The sequence below is a fragment of the Formica exsecta genome, unplaced genomic scaffold (assembly GCF_003651465.1).
Source record: "Formica exsecta isolate Colony F162 unplaced genomic scaffold, ASM365146v1 scaffold258, whole genome shotgun sequence".
In the NCBI taxonomy this organism is placed as follows: Eukaryota; Metazoa; Arthropoda; class Insecta; order Hymenoptera; family Formicidae; genus Formica; species Formica exsecta.
Window position 1 is genome coordinate 584,523 of NW_021849849.1, and position 21,932 is coordinate 606,454.

The following is a 21,932-nucleotide window of genomic DNA, read 5'->3' on the forward strand; positions in this document are numbered from 1 at the left end:
ATTAGTCTTTTCTATAATTTTTTTATAATTATTATTAGTTATATAATATTTCTATTATGGATATAATGTGTATATATATGTATGGAGAATCTATCTTGCTTTAGTTTTCTATAGATTTAATGATAAATAAAAAAATATTTTACATTCAGAAATTTCAAATTGATTTAAATGTTATACAGTATGTTAATACAGAGCCGTTAATGTACTGTTAATATAGTATATCTTATAATAATATAAATTATGGTATATAAATTAACTTTATATAGAGCTAGTTTTGATACTCTAGTTCTAAATATCGAAAATTAATAACTTAATTGACTACATTTCGCTTTATTAAAAGTCATACCGACGCAGAAAATTGCAATACAATTAACATTTAATGAAACAGCTTAATTAGGTGTATATAACAGGCAAATAATGCATACATTATTAATAATTGTGCATTTGGTAACTCTTAATATATCTATTCAAATTTATACCGTAAAGCTTCCAATTTATGCCGTACCAACCGTTTACTTATTTATTGCAATAATCAGTTTTGAGTTGGATGCGTTTAATTTTCAATATCAAAACTAAAATTTACAGATTTATCCTTCAATGTTCCATGCATAAAAATATTAAAATAAATTTGACAAATATATTTCCGTGTGTCTACTTTCGACATCAGTGTCTAGTTCATCGACATAATCGACATCAGTTAAAACACTTCAAGCAAAAAAGCAAAAAAATAGCATTTAACTCAGTGGCTCTCATTAGATTATTCATAGCCGTAACATCATTTCGATCTACATCGAAGAGCAACGAAGTTCTAAAGAAGGAAAGATAGAGCTTTATTGGTGTCAATTTAATTTTTCTTTGCTTTCTTTTTCTTCAAATTTTTGTTTATTTTTTGATATTTATATTTTCTTATTATATTTTTTTCTTATAAGTAAATTCTACTTCAGATAATTGATAATTTGCGATAAAATTGAAAATAAAAATCTATTCATAATTTTATGTATGGCATATTTGTGTGCATTACGATATGTATATTTTATATATCTGTATGTTATCTCTTCAAATGTTTACCGTATTTTATGCGACATACGACACATAAAATTATAAATAAAAATTAGTTCCACATTTTATTGCGAATTGCGAATTGCCTAAAGTAAAATCATTCTTAACAAAGAGAAAGATTACATTAACACTTATTAAAATTTTGAAAAATAAATATAATATATATATATTGTATATTTTCAGAATTATTTGTCTGCAACAACTCTTGCATACAAATGTTCTTTTAAATGAACATGTTTCATGCGGCTAGCAAATTGTATTAATTAACAGTTACGCGAGAAATAAAATGAACGTGTATGTTATAACAATGCGTTACCCAATCATATAGAATCGTCAAAGCAATGATGAAAATAAAGATATATCGTGTTTACATTCGATATTGTATCTCTCTTAATAATTGTAACGCGAGGAAGTGTAGATAGCGTATAGGAACTAAAGAAAGATACAAAATTTCCAAAAAAATTTCCCATATTTTTGGAACAGTTATTCTTTTCACAACGTGAAAAAAATGGTTGTACCGGCTACAAGAAAATTTTTTTAAAATTTTGAGACTTTATTCGATTTGTACATAGAATGTATTTACGAAACGTATCCGAGAGAAGCTCTGGGAGAGATATCTTATATATTTAATGACGATAATATGTGCTGATAAATTCTGTAATATTCAAAATATATGAAATAGAGATATATAAATATAGATAATACGAGAGACAGAGACAAGCAAATAATATAAAAAAAAAAGAAAGAATATATGAAAGCAATGTACACACAAGAACGAGATAAGCATCGTTATTCGATTCGCAAAAAAACTACGCACAACCAAAATCTAAATTTCTAAATATATAATTTGTACTTTGTACCGTTGCCTCGCGTAGAAATATTTCTGCATTAAATTCCTGGGATGCTACTAAAAAATTGCAAGTTATATAAATCGCTACAAGAGTTGGCGGTGCAAAGTTAGTAGCAAACAAGAGTTAATGGCGATTTTTTATAGATAGAATATCGAAATTTTTACTCGTGCGCGCTATTGGTGTTACGGTGAAATGCACTTTGGTAGATTCACACTGTATAGATGTAGAATGGAATTACGTAATACGCCAGTCCATTTCACTGTAAATGCAGCGGCTGCTCAGATCGAATTGTTCAACCGTGACGCGTATTTTCGTGTACGATGATGAATCCAGGTGCGCGGCTAAAGTGCAAACGAACATTTACCGAAAAGGTCGGAGAGCGCGAATATATTTCTTCTTGATACGCGCGAATATATTATCTTCTTAATGTGGATAATAAATTACGCGCGCGGTTACATTGCAGTTATATTATCGGGAGCAATGTCAAGTGTGACGTACATACTTATGTCGAAAAAATGGAAGAAAGATGTGAGCGCTCAACGAGTTCTCTCGTAGCATTGTAAAACTCTTAAAAATATGGCACACGTAGAAACGAAATTGCTCGGAAGAAGAAAGGTCGAAACCGATGGTGGATTAATCAGCTTCGTTTCAGGTGATAATTGAGTGAGCTGTTCTGTGCGGAAAGCAAGTTGTTCCTTTACCGTTCACGAGTAATTTCAGTTCCGGCACGAATCACGGATTATATATTTATCGTTTTGCCCGTCGGTTTCTCGCTTGGCCCCAATTAAATATTCACTCGTTGAGATTTCACACACGCAAGGTTGTCTACAATACTTTTATCCGTAAGCTACATGTGTAAATGCATAAATTATATGCATAAATGCATAGGTGCATAAATATTGATCGAAAAATTATAAAATATTATACTCTTATTAATTTATTAATTTTCATATATATTTGTATATATACATTTGTTTAAACAATAGCTACATGTTTCAATCCAAGCAACGATGAAAAGATGAAAGCACAATATAAGATATTGACATTACACTTCTCGTGACATATACGTATATCATATTTTATAATTGTAGATAAAGATACTCCCACGAGAAGTTGTACTACAAATACTTTAGAAACACAGTTACTAATGCACTTTTATTGGCTTTGTCGTCGCTTGTATTTGTTCTGAGATCAAAAATTATTTTTTGTATTTATTATTTTTACGGGTTTTAAATTTTTGATGGAAAATCAAAACTGTTTTTTTTTCCGTATATTAAATTAAATTTAATGAAATGATTTTTCTTTATATGCAAAGAATGCTTTTCAAAATCAAACACATTGTGTGCTCTTTTCATAAATTATCATCCTTGTTTATGTGACAAGCATTTTTATAAATTTTTTCCTAGATAATAGACGCGTAGAAAATTAAAATTGATTTCTCGTGTTGAAGAGAAATAAATTTCATAAATAATTCCTCTTTTACAGGAAGTACTTATTTAGTACTTATTTACATTAAAAGACGGGATAAATTGTGGCTTATTCCATATAGTAATAAACATTAATACATTCTCGAAATCGAAGAGGAAAGTTTGATTTTTTTCAGATTTCAACTCAGAAATCAATTCTATATAAATATATAAAATACTGCGAATTTGTGTTTATATAATTAAAAAGAGCTTCATAGAAAGAACTTAGATTATACATTATTTTTGGATTATCGAAATACAATCCATTATTTTTGGATTATTTGAAATACAATTCATTATTTTTGGATTATCGATATTCCGTAATCGTTTTTAATGAATATAACACGGTTGCGTATTCGTTTTATTATTAACTAGATAGAAAATACAACGCGCAACTATCTCACTTTTAAGCTTATACAAGCTTTTATAAATCTGGTTATTCGGATATAAACCCTATTAAATATAAATTCCCCAACATTCATTAAATAGACACATTTGAGTCATATATCTAGATATTGATGTATGTATATTCTGAGCGGCAAAGATCTGCGGCTATCAAAGGAAATTTTTATGGTATCAATAAAGGAAGAATATATGATTATTTATTTTTCAAAATGCAATCTCGATATCCGAAGAAAATACACAGTAGCATCTTTTTATCTGTTTTAAATATTTTGGTCTCTTTTTTCTCTGATTCTCGATTATCCGATATTTTACAAGTTACTAAAATCAGATACTTTTTATTATTTCATAAGAGATCGTATACATAGGAACCTAAAAAGATCTCGAAACTATCGAAAAATTATTTATTTTTTTTTAGATATTGATTTCTTTCGCAGCGCGAGAAAAAAGAAGTACTAGCCAAAGGAGTACCAATAACTACGTTCGCAAAGGTATGATTTCGAAAAGACTACGCCAAGAAAACTATATACAAAAGATGTTTTTGAAAACAAATATTTTTAGGTCTTTATGTATAACTCTTCACTTTTTGTTTTAATATTAAGTCTTATTCTCTACAATGACTTTCAATGAATAAATAATTATATATTCCTTACTGTAAAAATATTGTTTAAAGATTATTATTTATTTAATACAAAAGACGTAGCAAATAAGAGTCCGAAAACATTTTTGCGAACGCAAATTCCTAACTAGAAATTTATTGTATTGTATATAACTAACATCGCATTTCAAATTATTATCTTTCTTTGCAATCAACATCATATCGATTGTGCCTTTACATAAATAATTCATGCATCTAATATCGATAATTATAATGTGTCATACAGGTGGCTGCGCGTCATTTGGACATTCCTGTTTCGGCGGTCATGGTAAAAGATTCGATTCGACTATGCGACACGACACGCAAGAAAGTCGTAACCAGAAGTTTCAAGAATCCAATGTACCGTCGCCAAACGATGACAATGAATTATTCTACGTTCTTCCAAATGATGAATTTCGGGAACGTTCGGATAAGTCGTTACCTTTCATACGGACTCGCAAAGACACTCAACAATTCGATCTTTATCCCTTGTCGTCTTTACTTAATCAATGGGTACGTTTAGATTTAGACGAATAAATACTAACAATAAGAGAGAGACATAGAATTAATAAATAAAAAAGATCCTCCAACAATAAAAATAAAGAGATAAAACTTTTATATTAGTAACAGATACCTATATGTATATCTTGAGTTGTCAATAACAACTATTATGAAACTATAAAAATAAAGGACATTTTAACTCATTAATATTTAAGAAATAATTAGAAATGATGAGTAAAAAATATCTTATGGTATGCATATTATATTTTTCAGATAGCATCTCATCGTCGCCCGCATCGCACAGAAACAGATATCACTAATAAATAAAGGGAGTGTACAGGCGAGCTATTTACGTGCGTCAAGATTAAGCAGTTTCGTATCGCGCGTATATATTTAGAAGGAATTGATTGTTATTTAAATTATTTAATTATGCTCTGACTATCATTTTATACTATTATTGTATATTTTTTCCGTAATACGACGATCACATTTCCCATTTAATATTATAAATATCATTTAATGTTATAAATCGTTGTAGCAAAGCTAAAGAGAGGATATAGCTTTTTTTAAAATGTTGTCTCATTAACTCTCTATATATTCTCCTATGTATTTAAATTATTAGATTATAACAGATTTCTTTTTATTTTAAATATATTTTCTGTATATGTTTTTTGTAATATTAATTTGAATATCTTGTACGCATAGACTGCGTACCTAAATTGTTTTTATATATTAGATCATTATCATTCTGCGAACTCCGTTGGATTAAATACAAAAAACAAACAGTATTTTTTGAAATTGTGTCTTCTGGATGCTATATTCTACGATATTATTGTCGGCAGATAAACGCGAACGCTGCGTGAATCGTGTCGGTAACATTCCCCATTGTCGTAATAACAAATTATTGTTTTATTGTCTGCTGTCAAAAAGTTGATAGTATATTGTAAAATCGGGCGATAAACTATAAAAATTTATCGTATGTAAACACATTATAAACATTTATGGCACAGTTGGTGACATTATGACCTATTTTTGCGAAATAAATGTCCGCATTAGAATTGATCAAGTTATTGAACTACACGACTATAATAGATATTATTTATTATTTTTATACCCCGAATATAATTATACAGTAAGAAATTATGCCTTAATGTTATATTATTATAATGTATATTTTTTCTTACTTTATAGTTCACGTAGAATATGATAATAATTCAATTAATTTTGTATCTTTCTCTTGACTTAATGTTGATTAATTTAATGTAATAATTATTTAAATTAATATGTCAATAACCGCATTTATAAACTCTAATTTATTATGTAAAAAGAAATGAATGAAATAAATATTGGCAAACACTGAGTCTTTTAACACGGGATTAAATATTTGAGACTGTGTTATACATATTTTCATATTATATATATACATATGTACTTTTATCTGATTTTTTATTAACATACTTCTTTTTAAATTTAGTAATTGACTTTCACAGAAATTAATATAAAATCAGGCTTTCAGATTTATTCGATAGTTTTACAGAGTAGGAAGAAGGTAGAAAGCTCTTTCAGTTTCACATAGATAACCAACACTCTCTATAGTAGTAGATATACATATCAGTAGTAGATATACAATCTCACACATTAGTCGAAATGAAACGTAGTAAATGATTACTACGGAATTTCGTAGTAATCAACGAAATTGCCACCCTTCAAATTTGTATTATTTTTCTAATTAATATCCTTGAACATTTTATATAATTATATCGTGATTAACAGAATTACTATCATTGATAGTTTTATTACAGAAAAGTATAGCTTTCTAAGTAAAAATTGTTTTTTCTTTTTTAATCCAGGTAGAACATTAAACCAAACAGGAATTTAATAAAAAAACATATAGATACGTTTTTACAGAGAATTATTATATTATTACTTTGATTGTAAGATGTTTTTTTCTGAAAATTCTTTTTCATGTATCTTGCAGTCTTTCACATTTCGTTTATTTCGTATTTCCGTTTTCCTCATTCTGAAAACAAACGCATCGTTAAATGAGCGTTAATATTTAACAAGTAGATACTTAGAAAAACGTTAATTAAAAATTAAATTGAAAAATTTAATTAAAAAATTCAGTAACTGTTAATGAAAATACAAGACATACCAGAAATTTGAGTATGTCTAACTTTCGAGGATTATTAATTGGCTTATCGTATTCATCAGTTGAAACTAGCAAGATTCCATCTGGAATGTTTTCAAATTTTTCGTTCATATTACGCATTGTACCTTGTGCGTTGCTTATTTTGCGCTTATTGTTTTCGTTTTCGTTGTTAATTGGAATTCTGCAAATTCGTGTTGCGATTGCTATATTAGTCTCTTATATATTAATAGAAAACTCTCTATCTATTAATATATTAATAGAATCTTGAAAATAGTTTTTGTAATATGTGTGGTTATATCTATAAAAGATATAAATTATTTTTCAGAGTAAATATCCAACTTAATTGCAAAAAAAAAAGATATTTTTGAATAGAAATTTTATATTTGAAATAATTACGAATAAATAATAAAATTACATAAAACTAAACAGACTGATAATATTAGATAATATTAAATTAGAACTATTAAATTGTTATACATCCACCGATTATCTTAATAAAATGTCTTTTTTAATTAAAATGCAAAATTTAACCATGAATATAATGATTCATAAAACAAAGCCTAAAACTTCTAACGAGTTTCTTCAAAGTTTATAAACCAAATCTACCCTTTAAAACTACTTTTTCTTCGCTAACTGTAAAATGGACTTACTTAGTTCCTTATAATTCTACATAACTTTGTCATTATTCCTTCAGAATTAGACTATCTTAAAAATATTTAGTTCAACATTTATTCGATCGCAGTTTATATTGCTTGTACTTATACGACGTTTCAGTCATAAGAATCTAATTTTTAAATTATATAATTAAATAATTTATATATTATTGTTATTTTTTAATTAAAAGGGTATTCTAATGTTTCACGTATATTATATATACATATATCAAAAACAACATATATAAGAGATACAAGAGAACGTTCATTAAAATTTTTCAGATAAATTAAACGCCAAAAGCCTTTGTGTAAATAAAACATAGATAGCATTTTTAGTTAAAATAATCATAAAAAATGTTGTGTATATTTTTCGTAAAAAAATTTTTGTCAAAGTCTTGTGTTTGTTTGATGCTCCCTATATTATTCCCCACAAAAAATTCACCTGTTTGATAAAGTGTCATCATAATTCAGTAGTGCCGTGTCCCACTTTGACTGGATAAAAGTTTTATAATTAGGGGAGTCGTTCCATCTAACGGAATCTTTATCCGTCAACGGTAATACGGGTTGTTGTCCGGCAATTAAGCGGGATAAAATCAATTGTGCCTGGGAAGAAGGCGCGATGTTGTTTTGCGGGGATCCGCTTAACAAACTCTTGGCTGTCAGAATGGACATGATGGGTGCATCGCTGCGCTTCCCGTGCGCTAAAATTTTTTTACATCGTACAAACTAATTAAAAATAGATATATTGATGTGCAGACATTATATTATTCTCACGATAAAAATATATTATTATTATTATTATTAAAAGTATTAATATAAAACTACGTACCTCCCCAACAAGAATGTCCATAGCTTAGACAGGATCCTGGATAAAATGTAATATTTATATATTACAATGTTGAATAATATACAATTTCAAAGCTCTTTTTTGTCATTAATATTTTCACGTCTTATCATATAATTGGTGATGAGTAGAGATAAATAGAAAGAAATATTTAATAAATGATTATTTGTGTGGATGTACGTGTGGTATGTAGGATATTAAGTTATTAGATAAAATAAGCTATATCGGAAATTTAATCTGAAGTAACAACACATTATAATAAGACGGTGCATGAGAAAATTCAACCAAAATTGTAGGAATAATATTATGGCCAACACTCAACTGTTGATAAAACAGAAACCGTGTTCAGTGCATTGAAAAGGAATGTAATAAAAATTTATTTGAAAACGCTTATTACACTATTATATTCCCCAGACGATGTTCCGCGTTAAGAACGATCTTGTGAACCGCTTATAAACGGTATGAGAAAGCTCGCTTCGACATTCCTTGTATGCAATGAATGTTAGGGCAAATAATATCCCGTAAAATTGGCTTTCCATTATTTCTTTATTATGATTTCGTCGCGCTTTAGAGAGAGGGAAAACTCAAATTTTATTATACTCTCATCGTAAGAATATTTACTTATTCCGAGAAATAATAGATAAAGAAAATCTAAAATTTTATGAAAAAATTCTTAGCACCACGAATTATAGATACTAACAATATAAAATTAAAATAATCCATATAATTTAAGTAAATATATAATATAACAATTATATATCAATCGGGAGATATTTCAATATATCTCTGCGTCTACGACAATTCCACTTGTAAAATATATCGGGAATAACAATCCACTAAAAATTCAATAAGCCTCTTTTCGAGTAAGTAAGAAGTAATTGAAATTGTGCAACAATCGGATTAAAGGACTGCTCGTATCGAAAGGTGCAAATGGAATCGAAAGCAAAAATATTTATTCACGTTTCGCGCGTGAAACAAAATGTGAAAACAGCATCCAGTAGATGTTGTTTTCGTTGCCCCGATGGATCTCTTTTGTTCACATGCAAAATGCGGGATAAAAGAAATTCACTTTTATCCATCGCGCATATCGAGTTTGTCGTCTTTGTGCATGACATATATATAATATGTCCAGAAGACTCTGGGTGTCTACACTTTTCATTTTCAAAGGTTACTCTGATTTTTGCTGAAATCGATGCCATTTAAATATTACATTTGCCTTTACCGACTTGATTCGTACCGTGATATTTTACGCTCATCTTATTCATACAAAGGATCGTGATGATCATTAAGGAGGCGGCTGGCAAAGGGCTATGATAATATAATAGATAAAAGTTCAGATTCTTATTTGGAATAATATGAATTAAATTTTAGTCGTTACATCTTTGCACATATATACTCGGAATTTGTAATTATAAATTTCTGCTCTTTCTTTCTCTCTCTCCAAGAGAATTTTGACCCGAAATTAATAAATATGCACCATCGCGTATTTTCTACAGAAAATATAATAAAAACTTTTCCTCACTTCTCTATTATTTCATAAGTTCTCATTGTGTTGTAAGAAAGACGATGGGTAACTAAATAACAAATATCTTGTATATGTTTAGCAAGGCTCGAGACATTTGCAATATAAAATAAATAAAATTTTAAGTAAATTATTCTCTCTCTCTCTCTCGTAAATGTTCGAAATAATTTTTAATATTTTCGTAACGTTTTATAAAAAGTAATGATTATTTAATTTTTTATAGTAAAAGTAGAATATATAATATTTTATATCCAATTTGAAATTGACTTTCGAATATTCTGAGAGATTCATAAGGATTTTATCGTAATGTAAATATCATCGTAAATTTATGCATTTAATTCCAGAAATCTCTATTAAACTTTTAATAATTCAACACATTAACACAACTACGTTAATACAACACTATATTGATGGTATAAACTCTGGCCAAAGAGAAAATTTATTACATAATTTATAGTTTAAATTGCACAAAGGAAATAAATATAAAAAAATATGTCGGGTTATTGTATGCAAATGTCGAGTTTATATCAATTAAATTTTTCCAATTTTCACTAGTTCCCAATTAATTTATGGCAACAAAATCATATTTATAGCTTTCCTCATGATAATCCACTTAGCGTTCCAAACACTACAATAAACTTTATATCCTTTTCATCCCAAATTAATAGCCATACATCCGGGAATAATTCACAGATATTGCACTGTCTTGAATAATTAGTTTCCACCCGATGCACAGACAAATTGCAATAAACATCTTCCTGCTTAGACATGTTCCCGCTAATGTTGGTATATTATCTTCTCAAGTTTCTCTACATTAGACGTCATGAACATGTAAGCATGATTAAATAATAATAATAAGATGCAACCACGCACTATAAGATTTACACTTATCTTAATCGCGGTTTTATAAATATGTATATCACGTAAAAAGGACTATTTGTTTAAACTGATATTTTGCCTCGATTGAATTTCGAAATTTCGCTAATCAATACATATTTTAAAATAAAGTACTAGTTGGATTTATATCGAGAATATACGATTACAATTTACTTACTTGACTTTCAATTAAACTGTAATTTTGAGAAGAATGATTTGTATTACAGATTAATTTCAATGCATTTTGACTATTGATATTAAGCTCATGTAAAAATATACGTAAAAAATATGGGACACATCAATAAATCCATTTAATAATAATGTATATATGCCTCGTTGATTACTTAAATATTCCAAAAGCTGCTTTCGAGAAAAAGCCAATTTATTGACCATTCATTAATTCAAGAATACCGGTTTTAATATTTACATGTTACGAAAATAGAAGTTTGTATATTTGAGAAAAAGAAATACAAGTTGCATTCTGCTCGTCATAATTAATATTCTTTAATATAGTGCAATTTTTTAATATTTAATATCGCTTTACGATGATAGAAATAAATGCGCTACGAACAATTTTTATGTGTTTTTTGTTAATATTAGAGAATCTATTTTAGAATATTAGAATCCTGCTTTATATTATTATGTATAACATACTATGTTTATCATAAAAATTCTAATATTAGATTAAAATTTCTGCTGATCAAGTAAAACGTAAAGAGAAAAAAGCAGAGCTAAAATGTGAGGCGGAAACTGCATTGTACCTACCGGCCGCGTAATTGGCGAAGCAGAGGATGCAGATCAACACGAAGATTGTCCTTCGGAGCTTTCTCGAAGTCAACGCCATGTGATAATCTCAGTTGATGCTTTACTATGTAAATAATCAAACAGATACGTTCGGGAAATGTGGCCTGCGATTGTTTGTCGCCTGTAAGTCGGTTTAGCGAAATTTATTTTTCACAAGAGAGATAAATTTCATAAAAAAGATAAATTATAAAACAAAATTTATTCTAATTTTTCTCATCTATAGATTTTTTCATCTTATAACATTGATTCGAGCATAATAAATTTTTTTAAAAATGTGATTATGTTAACATAAATTATGTTATATAAATTAAGACAAATAAATATTTCTACAGTATAAATTTCTTTCCTACATATTATAAATTTACATCGATTAGATATAGCATTATCAATCCATTAAAAAAAAAAACAACAATATTTTCCAAAATAAAAAAAAACGTCTTTATAAAATGTTACCTCCCAGTTTAAATTAAAAAAATTTATTAACACAAATTTGTTTAATTTGCAGACTTTTAAAATAATATTTGTAGACTTTTTCTATTCTCATTTCTTACGAAATTTCTTATCAAACAAAGTAAAAAAAAAAAAAAAATAAAAAATAACGAAAGAGAGGAAATCTCAAGTATATTTCAAGCTATCGTACTGACTGTGGATTTTGTTCCGTTGACGATTATCTCTCTCCCTCTCCCTCTCGAATTCTATTTTTCCTATTTTTCTTGCACTCAGAAAATGAAAGTATAGGTATGTCACTTGCGTTCACCCTCGCAGAAATGAGCGGGACACGTACGGACGCGTCCTGCGCGCGTTCACCAGATCGGGGGGAAGGAAGGGCTTTTTCCTGCTCACGAAAGAATGTCGATCTCGATCGAAGGGGTCGGCGAGTGAACTCAAAGCCGGGGAGCGATGCGACCACCGCTTTTATAGACGTGTGTCGCTGGCGGTACACGGCGGCGAGCTTAGTGGTACATGGTGGGGTGGTTGATCAACGCGCCCTCAGGATGCGCACCTGCGTCGGTGACGGTGAACTTCGTGCGAGCGAACAAAAACAATCGTCGTGGGAGGACTTTAATTGGAAATTTACCATAACACTAGGATTTTGAAGTTAACCTCGGATAGATATCGCGTATAATCGAATATTATTTAAAAATCAGTTATCGATGTATACAAGTCGTATAGCTATTTTATAATGGCGTACAATAAAATTTTGAAAAAAAATTTTGTCACAAGTTTTGCTATAATCAAAATTTTAACTATGTATATCGCATCTTTTATAATTCATAATTTTATTTCCATGTGTTCGCAGTCTCATATTTACTATTATATATTTACTAATCAAAATTTTAACTATGTATATCGCATCTTTTATAATTTTATTTCCATGTGTTCGCAGTCTCATATTTACTATTATATATTTACATTTAGTATGTATTTAATGAATTTCCAACTATGTATTGTAGTTCAACCAATTTCAGAATTATCAGAATTATTCCTAACCCCCACTCATATGGGTCCTTTGATCAATTTCTGTATTGAATATCTTCGCAATTAAGCGTCAAAACTCTGAGAAAGTCCGTTTTGAATTTAATACTCTTACACAATTAAATAAAAATTAAAATATATGATAAAATATATGATAAAATTAAAATATATCTTTTTGTCAAAGTTCAGAGTTTAATTTTCATATATATAAAGAGAGAAAAGTTTCATATAGTATATTACATATTTAGTGTATATTTAATGAATTTCTAACAAGTTCACTTAGTTTCAGAATTACTCCTTTCACATATGTGGATCCTTTGATCAATTTCTATATCAAATATCTTCGCGAGCTCAAGCGTTGAAACTCTGAGGAAATAAATTATACGCTTAACATTTAACATTCTTAAAATAATGTAAAAATTATATAATAAAATATAATAAAACGTCCTGTTATTAATTTTCATCTCTAAGATTTAAACTTGTCAAAGTTTCTTCATTTTCTGCCCAATACAGTTCAAAAACTATTTGTGTTTCGGTAAATGTGTGCAATATTTTTTTTTTATTTCTTAAGCATTTGTTTTATTGGCGTATAAATGAATAAAAGTATATGCAAAATTTACGCTAAGCTTTATATTTACGCGGCTGCTTTTGTGAAAGAGATACATCTTGTTCATATTCGTTAGTCGAAGATAAATAATGCATGTAAAGTTAAGTGTGTGAGTACAAAAATAAATAGCGTACATCTTGAAATTTCATAAGCGAGAAAAGTGTTCAAAGAAAATTTTTATGCTCATAAATCATCGTGGTCGTTATCTCATAAATAAATGAAAAAAATTATAGATATATATATACAAATATACAAATAAAATAATAACTAGATTTATGATGTCCTTTTGAACTTTGTGCGAGAAAGATAAATTCTTTAATTAGCTGCAATCTGCTTTATATAGCAGAAACAATAAATGTTTCTAATGACATACAGATTCCAATTACATATAAATAATGAGATATCTGTTTCTATCGAAAATGTATAAATATGAATAGAAATTTCAACGCAATTATATTTAAAGACTCGCGATTTAATATTATATCAACATATGTTTTATAACATATGCATGATTCTTGCATAATATAAATTAGATAAAATATCAACAAAAAAGATGGAGACATCGTGACAATCTTATATCTTAAGTGCAACATATACTTTCAAAAAATTGCGACATGCGTTATCTAACATTACTAGTACCTGCAACTTGTCTAAATATCGCCCATAGTGGCCATCTGGCCGTGTAATTAGATATCGTCGAGAGAAATAATAGTATTTTGGACACACCAAATACAACAACCAAAACATAAATACAATTTTTCGTAGAAAGAAGTATCTTGCTACGAAAGTAACCAATGTATCTTCAGTGAAATAAGAGTGCGTTTAAAAAAAAATGTAAAATTAATCATATTCTTTTTTCAAATTATACGAATTAATAGATAAAGATTATATAAGATTATGTGTATCGTGAGGCGAGAGAAAAGCGCAACAAGTTTCTGGATAACTCTAGAGTGGCGCGGATACCTGCAAGTAGTATAGGTGCGCCGTATCGCGGACACATTGTCCGTAAGTAGTTACGCACATTCGTAGTCAGACCGCAGAGCACATAAAGACGGATGACGGCGCACCTGGTGCTCGTGGATCGGGTCAAAAGTGTAATATTATAACAAGTGTCTCTGTTAATAGCCTACCTAATTATATTTGCATCGGTAGATAAGGATTCGAATCGGAACGCGTCTGCAGAATAAAAAAAAAAAGCTTTTAACTTCACCTCAACTAGATTTTCATACAATAATTTTTCGATTGTTAGTGCCTGGTACTACGTTTATATACGGAGAAATACAGATTGATCTAAAAGAAAATGCAGATATTTCTCAGTGGATCGTACAGCTAATTTTTGAATAAAAAATATCCATTTACCAGATAATTAAAATTGTCCTGATACGATATTTTCCACTGAATATTAGTCCTAGGATCTACCAGATTATATTTTCGCGATTTCCCTTTTTCTCGACTTTTTCATGTAGCTAGTGTGAGATATATATATTATAAAGTTGAGGCGATTTATTTCATAATCGTGCGTTGGACGCTTAAGATAATGATCAGCTGAGAATAATAATAATAATAATAATCTTTTTTTTCTCATGTTGGAATATCAAACTTTCAAGTACGTCACAAGTATATCGAAAATTTCAATATCATGTCACTGAAGAATTATGTCAACAGCACAGTATCATCCGCTGTGTTTCATCATGAAGAGAAGTGGACTCGCGCGCGCAGTCGTAAAACCTAAGTCATCAGAAGGAGGAAGAGTGGCATAAGTTGCTTTCGCTGTCAATTACTTTTGCGGCCCTTCGTATGAAAGGCAATAAACGGGCAATTTAATTTAACGCGCATAAAGAATCGTTCCCAAAACGCCATGATATTTGAATGTTTCGTTGAGTCGCTTTCGTCACTTCGCGTTCGTTCACGTTTAATATAACTTTACGGCGCCGACTTGATGGCGCGAAATTCGTGGGGTCGACGCATGGAGTGTAATACTTTCGTCCCTGTAAGCGACATACTAGCGATCATTTTCGATATTTAACGAAAAATATATTACCGATTATTGTATCTCGTTTGAAATACAATATAATTTTATTTAAAAATTCCGCGCGAAATATTTATGATATAAAATATAAATCAATCATAAAAGAAGCGAAATTAATTTGATAAAAAATATTCGTCCTATTAATTAAATTCTCGAGGAAAGAATATCGAATAAATAGTAATGACTTGTGCAATCGGTGAATTCTTTCTGCTTATAATTTGCCTATAATATCTGCGAGTGAAATTCCTCGCTACTCGCATATTAAATGACTCGATGAGACTCGGAAAGAATTTCCTAGAAATCAAAAGCAATATTCCGAATCGTTAGGCTTGCAGGAAGTGTTCAACTTACCTGAATTACGTCGGTGTCTCGGATACTCCATGATGTCAGATTTCACGATAATCAGTCCGATTTCTTCATTCCGGAGATTAAAAAATATTCAGCAATAGTAAGACCTTCCATTGGATGTCCTGCAAATAAAAATATATGTTTATATATATTATGTTTTAATTAATTTACCCAGTTCTTTGCGCGTTGATGAGAACAGCGGTTTTAATTCGAAAAGTTCGAAGCGCGGAAGTAATTCTGTATTATTATTATTATTATTCTCTCGACCGACCCGATCAGAATATTCATGAGATTAATTGGACAGTTCATTATTGATACCTAACCCTGTTAACATTCTGCTATCATATAGGCAGTTTATAACGATCGAAGAATCGTAATGACCAGATATTCGTACAAAAGTGTCCGTTTTCTATTATTTATACTTGTTATTATCGCGCGTGTTTTTAAAGAGCGATATTTTACGCAACTGTTAAATAATTATTTATTCCCCTGTATTGCAACAAAAAAATTTTTATTAAATGCCCAACAAACACACGTGCCGGTATGAGAATATCAACGTTAAATGCGGAATCGCGCGTGGCAGAATTCGTATTCTCGACAAAGCGAGTATCATCGTGAATCATCGAATAATTTACTGAAACAAGATTTCGAAAATGTAACGTAACACATAGATCGCGCACATCGAACGGCGCACGTCGTATACAAATACGGACCATTTCACTGCAGCATCCGATATGCGCTTGCAATAAAAAGGGGAACAAACGGGCCGCGTAAAATGTACAGTGTGTCGATTCCGTGGAGGCATCACCACGTGGGTGTGCGTCGCTGTTAATATTCCATTTTCGCAATCGTGCGGATTTAAGCTCCTTCATACATCGTGATGTGATAAATGTATCGACTTCATGACGTCGTGCGCATTATGAGAGCTCGTCCCTCGCAAATGTGCCGTCAAAAGACCTCGAACCTGATTTTACACGATGTGTTAACGATTTGCAAAAATGCTTCGAACCATTGAGTCGCACGAGGCCCGGAAGAGATCTCGCGCTTCCGCAAAATCTTGTGTTTACGCGCTTTTCCAAGACAGGATATTAAACGGGAGGTGATCCTTTGCAAAATTACCTATTTATTGGGATAGTTTCAAATATATATGTATAAAATTTTGAAATATATACTTTTCTCTTTTTGAAGAATAGTTTTTAGCAAACACACATATCGCAAATATATATTATTAATTCCCCCTCCTACATCGTTATTTAGGTCATACAAAAAATAATATAATATTTTTATAAAACAAATGTGCATCATATGAAACACACAAACGTATCATGCAAAAAAAAAAAATAATAAATAAAATATTTTTATTAATCGAAGCAACAAAAAAAAATGTAGTATACTATTTCCAATGCATTCTTTTTTTTTAATTTAATAGGAATTTATATTAATAGTAATACGATAAAGCATGTTAGAGAATAGGAGACAGGCTTTTATTGGACCTTTATTCGATTGGATTTTAACTGTGAAATTTGAACTCTTCCAACAATATACATTTAAAATCCACTTTTTATTGTTGAAATTTAAGGTTTCCAATAACTATGTTTAAACAAATATATATAAGTATACAAACATACTTCAAAATTTTCTTTCTATTTTACAATAAATGTCAAACAAATTAAAAAATGAGCAAATCACAAAAAATGCAAAATAATTCTTTATATAATAACTGCGTTTTTGTATCGTTTTCTTTCTACATATTAATCTTTCTTTTTTTTTTGCACAACGTATTAAAAATATAAAGACAAAAGAACTAAGAAAACTTTTAATTTTTTTTTAATAATTAGCATACACTCGCGTCACCAAACTAATTAAAGACAGATATGTAAATGTATGATAGGTTGCACAGAATTGACATTGAATTAACTCTATCGATTGACAAATAAGTCAGATATATTCAATCAGACAAACTTTGATATCTGTCAATTCTGAATTCTGATTAGCATCGCCATTTACACTCGATGTAATCTGACAGTGTATCTGACAGTTAATTAAACGCAATGTTACATGTATCGTCGTTTTTTTTGTGATCGCGATACGATGTATACTTCGTCTTTTGGCAAAATCTTACATTACGCCTTTCATCGCGACCCTCCGCATTTTTTTACATGCTTGCGATATTAATGCTGGTCCCCTTTCTTATTCCGATTATACGCTAATACAAACGCGAGATCAGACATGCAGAGTGAAGAACGATGTCGAAAGCTTTCGGCAGCGCTTGTATTATCTGCAAATGTATCGTACGAGCCGGTGAAATATGTCACGAATGCCAATTAGAGTGAAAAGTTTGACAATATTGCGACGACCTTAAAATGTATGTGCTGTTTCGGTCAGAAAATTGGTAGTTTCATAGTTGAAAATAGGTGCTGCACATGTGTTTAAATATAATTCGTTACGTACAAAATTTTTGTTATATAAAATCATATAACTATTCTATATATAATATTTTCTAACAAAGAAGACTATATTTGCCCGAATCTCTAACATATTATTTTCAATGTTGATGAATAAAATTATATAGCTCTTTTTGAAAACGTTTCAAATACATTTATGATGTTTTTAACAGACTTCTAGTAATTAAATGTAGGAAACATCGACCCGAGGATATGTCATATCATTGTATCAATAAATCAAAGCTGATTAAAGGCGCGAAAAAGAAATTACGACCTAAATAAAATCAGCATAATTTATAAGCGAAAAAGTAGAATATATAAAGCTTTAGTTACAAGAAGAGTAGCTTATACTCGTGCGCTTTTATAACTATCATTTAGACACTGTGGGTGGTTTTTTACGTTCGCGTCGCGTTTTTACTGCGCGCAAAAGCTGTGAAGAATTTGCACAATATATCACAAAATTTATGCTTTTCTATATATCACATCAACCTTATTTAATACAAATATAGCCACAAAATATGACTGTATGCTATATCTTTTTTATACATCAAGTTTTCAAATAACAATTGCTACAATAATTCAGAAATTAGTGTTGTAAGAACATTTTTGATTAACAAATAATTAAGTAGTTAATTCAAAAAAGGAGTATTCAGGTTATTTTAAAATAATATTCTATATAAGTTCTATAATACATTATATATATAGTGTGTTAATATTCTTTTTAATGTATATTAATATATTTTCTAAAATATATTATGATATATAATATTATATATAATACATTAAAACGTATTAATTTATAACCAATAATATTAACACACATTAAAAAAATATTGAATATATCACTTTGTATATTGCGTGCGATGTACCTAATAAAGCGTTTAAAAATTATCATTCTCCCATAGTTTAGATCCAGTATGTCAACATAATAAAAGGCCAAGCCCTCTTTAGAATCGTATCGAAACTTTTACAATCGTAAGCTCTTGTGATAACTGTAAGCGAATAATAACGTTACAGTCACCGGCAGATTCTGAGCTTTAGTTTTCTGATGATGTAAATTCTATTACCATAGGATGGTGAAATTTATTCAAGCGAGATCGATGACGGCAAATTATTGTTACCGTGTTGTGGTAAAATTGTACGCCACCAGTTTTTTAAAATATTCCCATAAAAATTGATTCTAACAAAAGTATTAGTTTGTAATAATATTCGACTCACTTGAATATTTATTTAACTTCAAATATATTTATTCGTAACTATCAGGTTGCGTATAACGCTGCAAAAACTGAAAATGAAAAAAAAGGTATAACTTTCCACTTCAAAGCTCATGCTAAAAAAGCTACGAAAAAAGATATTGCATATAAACGTAATAATTTTAAAATTGTGTTCACAATTTTAAACATCTCAAACGGACTTACTAAAAAATATATATATATAAAACACTTGATCAAGATAAAAATAATAGCTATCCATAAAAAGCAAATAACGATTAGGACCGAAATATAGCGTAAGCTTTAGTAAGAACTAGTAGTGCCATCAATAGTCGCAGAGGCTACACGAAGCGTGACATTATGAAGGAAGGTTGTGGTTCAAACAATTTTGCTGTCAGAGGCGATATCACAAAGCTAGATAAATCTCTAGGCAGGCACTTCCTATCCACCTTACCTCGTAAACCCGTTTCAAGATGATTATCGTTCATAATACGTGACGAAGCAAGAAATATACACACTCTGTTCCACATCTTTTATTAAAAGCATGACACTCTCCGAAGATGTCTCTTCCTCTTAAAAAGTCAAAATTATTTGAAAAAATTATCAATATTATACAACTATTTCTTGCAAAATAAATTATGCTGATAGTACAGCATATTTGTCATCTCAACAAAATATTCGACTGTATTCCGTATTGTTTAAGTGATATGTACATGGTTTCATTTGATATTATGAAAAACATTAAGTTAACCCAAGTGGATTTGAAGAGCTAGTATCAGCGTTTAGAGAAGAAGTGATAAATCGACGAGAGTCACACGTTGAGAAAAGCTTATAAGTACAAGTACTTGATACGGTCGCGATTTCTTTACATTCGGTTGCTCCCAATATGCTGAATCAGCAACCATATCGGCGATTTTCTAAAAACTCGAGATCTCGACTTGGCTTAGATTTTGTCTCGTCAAACTGTCATCTTGCATTTGTATTTTATCAGTTCGCGATCACAAATATCTTTTTGAGAAACATGAGTCATATTTTAATATCATACATATAGCTGGTATGCATGATATTAATTTCAATATAAAAATGACAATATAAATTTTTAGTTAAAAATTCTATTTACCCTCTATTACGATTTCAATGATATTCTTCTATTACGCGCTTTAATTAAAATTTTGAATAATAGGTATTGTTTTCAGCTTACTTTCTTGATTTAAATCTAGTAAATCTAGTATTGATTGTATATGTAAAAGATTGCTATTGCATTATTGTTTTATCTATGCGAATTATTTTCGCGGAACTGAATTTTCAATTTTAACCAATATTCTCGCCACTGCTGACTTATATTTTCTGACATCATTATAAATTATTCGATTCATATATATACTTTTAGAAGTAACGTCAATTAAAAAGTACATCACTTTAATGCACTCTATTTTTTACCTCTGCAATACAATTATTTATCGTCACACCGCATTATTGATTCGAGGTCCGCATAGAATATGAAATATTAAAAAACTTCGTTACTCTTTCAAATTCAATTTTATGCGGGGACTCCGACAAATTCACCGTTGCCCGGAGGAGGATTAAAATACGTCGTTAATGTATACACGTGCGATCTCAATCATTTCACAAATGCTACGCAATCAGGAGGATGGATGCATCATTGGTGCACGTGGAGCCTGGCTCTGCGAGACCGGCCGATGAAGGAAATGAGCGAACGGAGCTTTAAGGGGCCGGTCTGCGCAAGCACAGGTGCAAGTTCGAGGGTATAAAGAGGAGAAGCTCGGGCTCGCGGTGCGCACTTTGTGCTTCATCTGTCCGTCATACAGATCGTACGATCGGTCCTGACATCCCCCCACTTTCTCTCTCGCCGAAACTTTTCCCGCTGCGTTTGTAACTGCACGTTATCGGTTGCATTCGTGCGTCGTTTTCTCCGCGTTTTTCCGGCGGAACTTTTCGATAAGTTGGACTCTTCTGTTACACGACAGCGTACAACTCTCGCAGGTAAGTCATAATTTGAGTTTTAGCATTTTTTTTACTTTTTCTCTCTTTC

The 21,932-nt window shown here is 30.0% G+C and overlaps 3 protein-coding genes across 7 annotated transcripts in view; 2 read left to right on the forward strand and 1 right to left on the reverse strand.

Moving 5' to 3' along the window:
* LOC115236592 (neuropeptide CCHamide-2-like) overlaps positions 1 to 5,972 on the forward strand; it is a 10,037-nt gene extending 4,065 nt beyond the window's left edge. The window contains exons 2-3 of the mRNA XM_029809135.1: positions 4,663 to 4,928; positions 5,190 to 5,972. Coding sequence (XP_029664995.1) covers positions 4,663 to 4,928; positions 5,190 to 5,243 — 320 coding nt within the window. The 3' untranslated portion in view covers positions 5,244 to 5,972. The remainder of the gene's footprint in view (positions 1 to 4,662; positions 4,929 to 5,189) is intronic.
* Positions 1 to 21,932, reverse strand: part of LOC115236588 (basic phospholipase A2 KBf-VA-like) — an 81,000-nt gene that overhangs the window by 23,166 nt on the left and 35,902 nt on the right. For 2 of the 5 annotated variants that reach the window (XM_029809123.1, XM_029809122.1), the window contains one exon: positions 16,228 to 16,346. In XM_029809123.1, coding sequence (XP_029664983.1) covers positions 16,228 to 16,258 — 31 coding nt within the window. In that variant the 5' untranslated portion in view covers positions 16,259 to 16,346. Of the gene's footprint in view, positions 1 to 6,410; positions 6,937 to 7,068; positions 7,247 to 8,160; positions 8,420 to 8,547; positions 8,584 to 11,725; positions 11,886 to 12,408; positions 12,651 to 16,227; positions 16,347 to 21,932 lie in introns of those variants that run through there. The other 3 variants (XM_029809128.1, XM_029809127.1, XM_029809129.1) reach the window with 3 other exon arrangements.
* Positions 21,653 to 21,932, forward strand: part of LOC115236591 (calexcitin-2) — a 30,556-nt gene continuing 30,276 nt past the window's right edge. The window contains exon 1 of the mRNA XM_029809133.1: positions 21,653 to 21,883. The gene's annotated coding sequence lies outside the window, so the exon portion shown is untranslated. The remainder of the gene's footprint in view (positions 21,884 to 21,932) is intronic.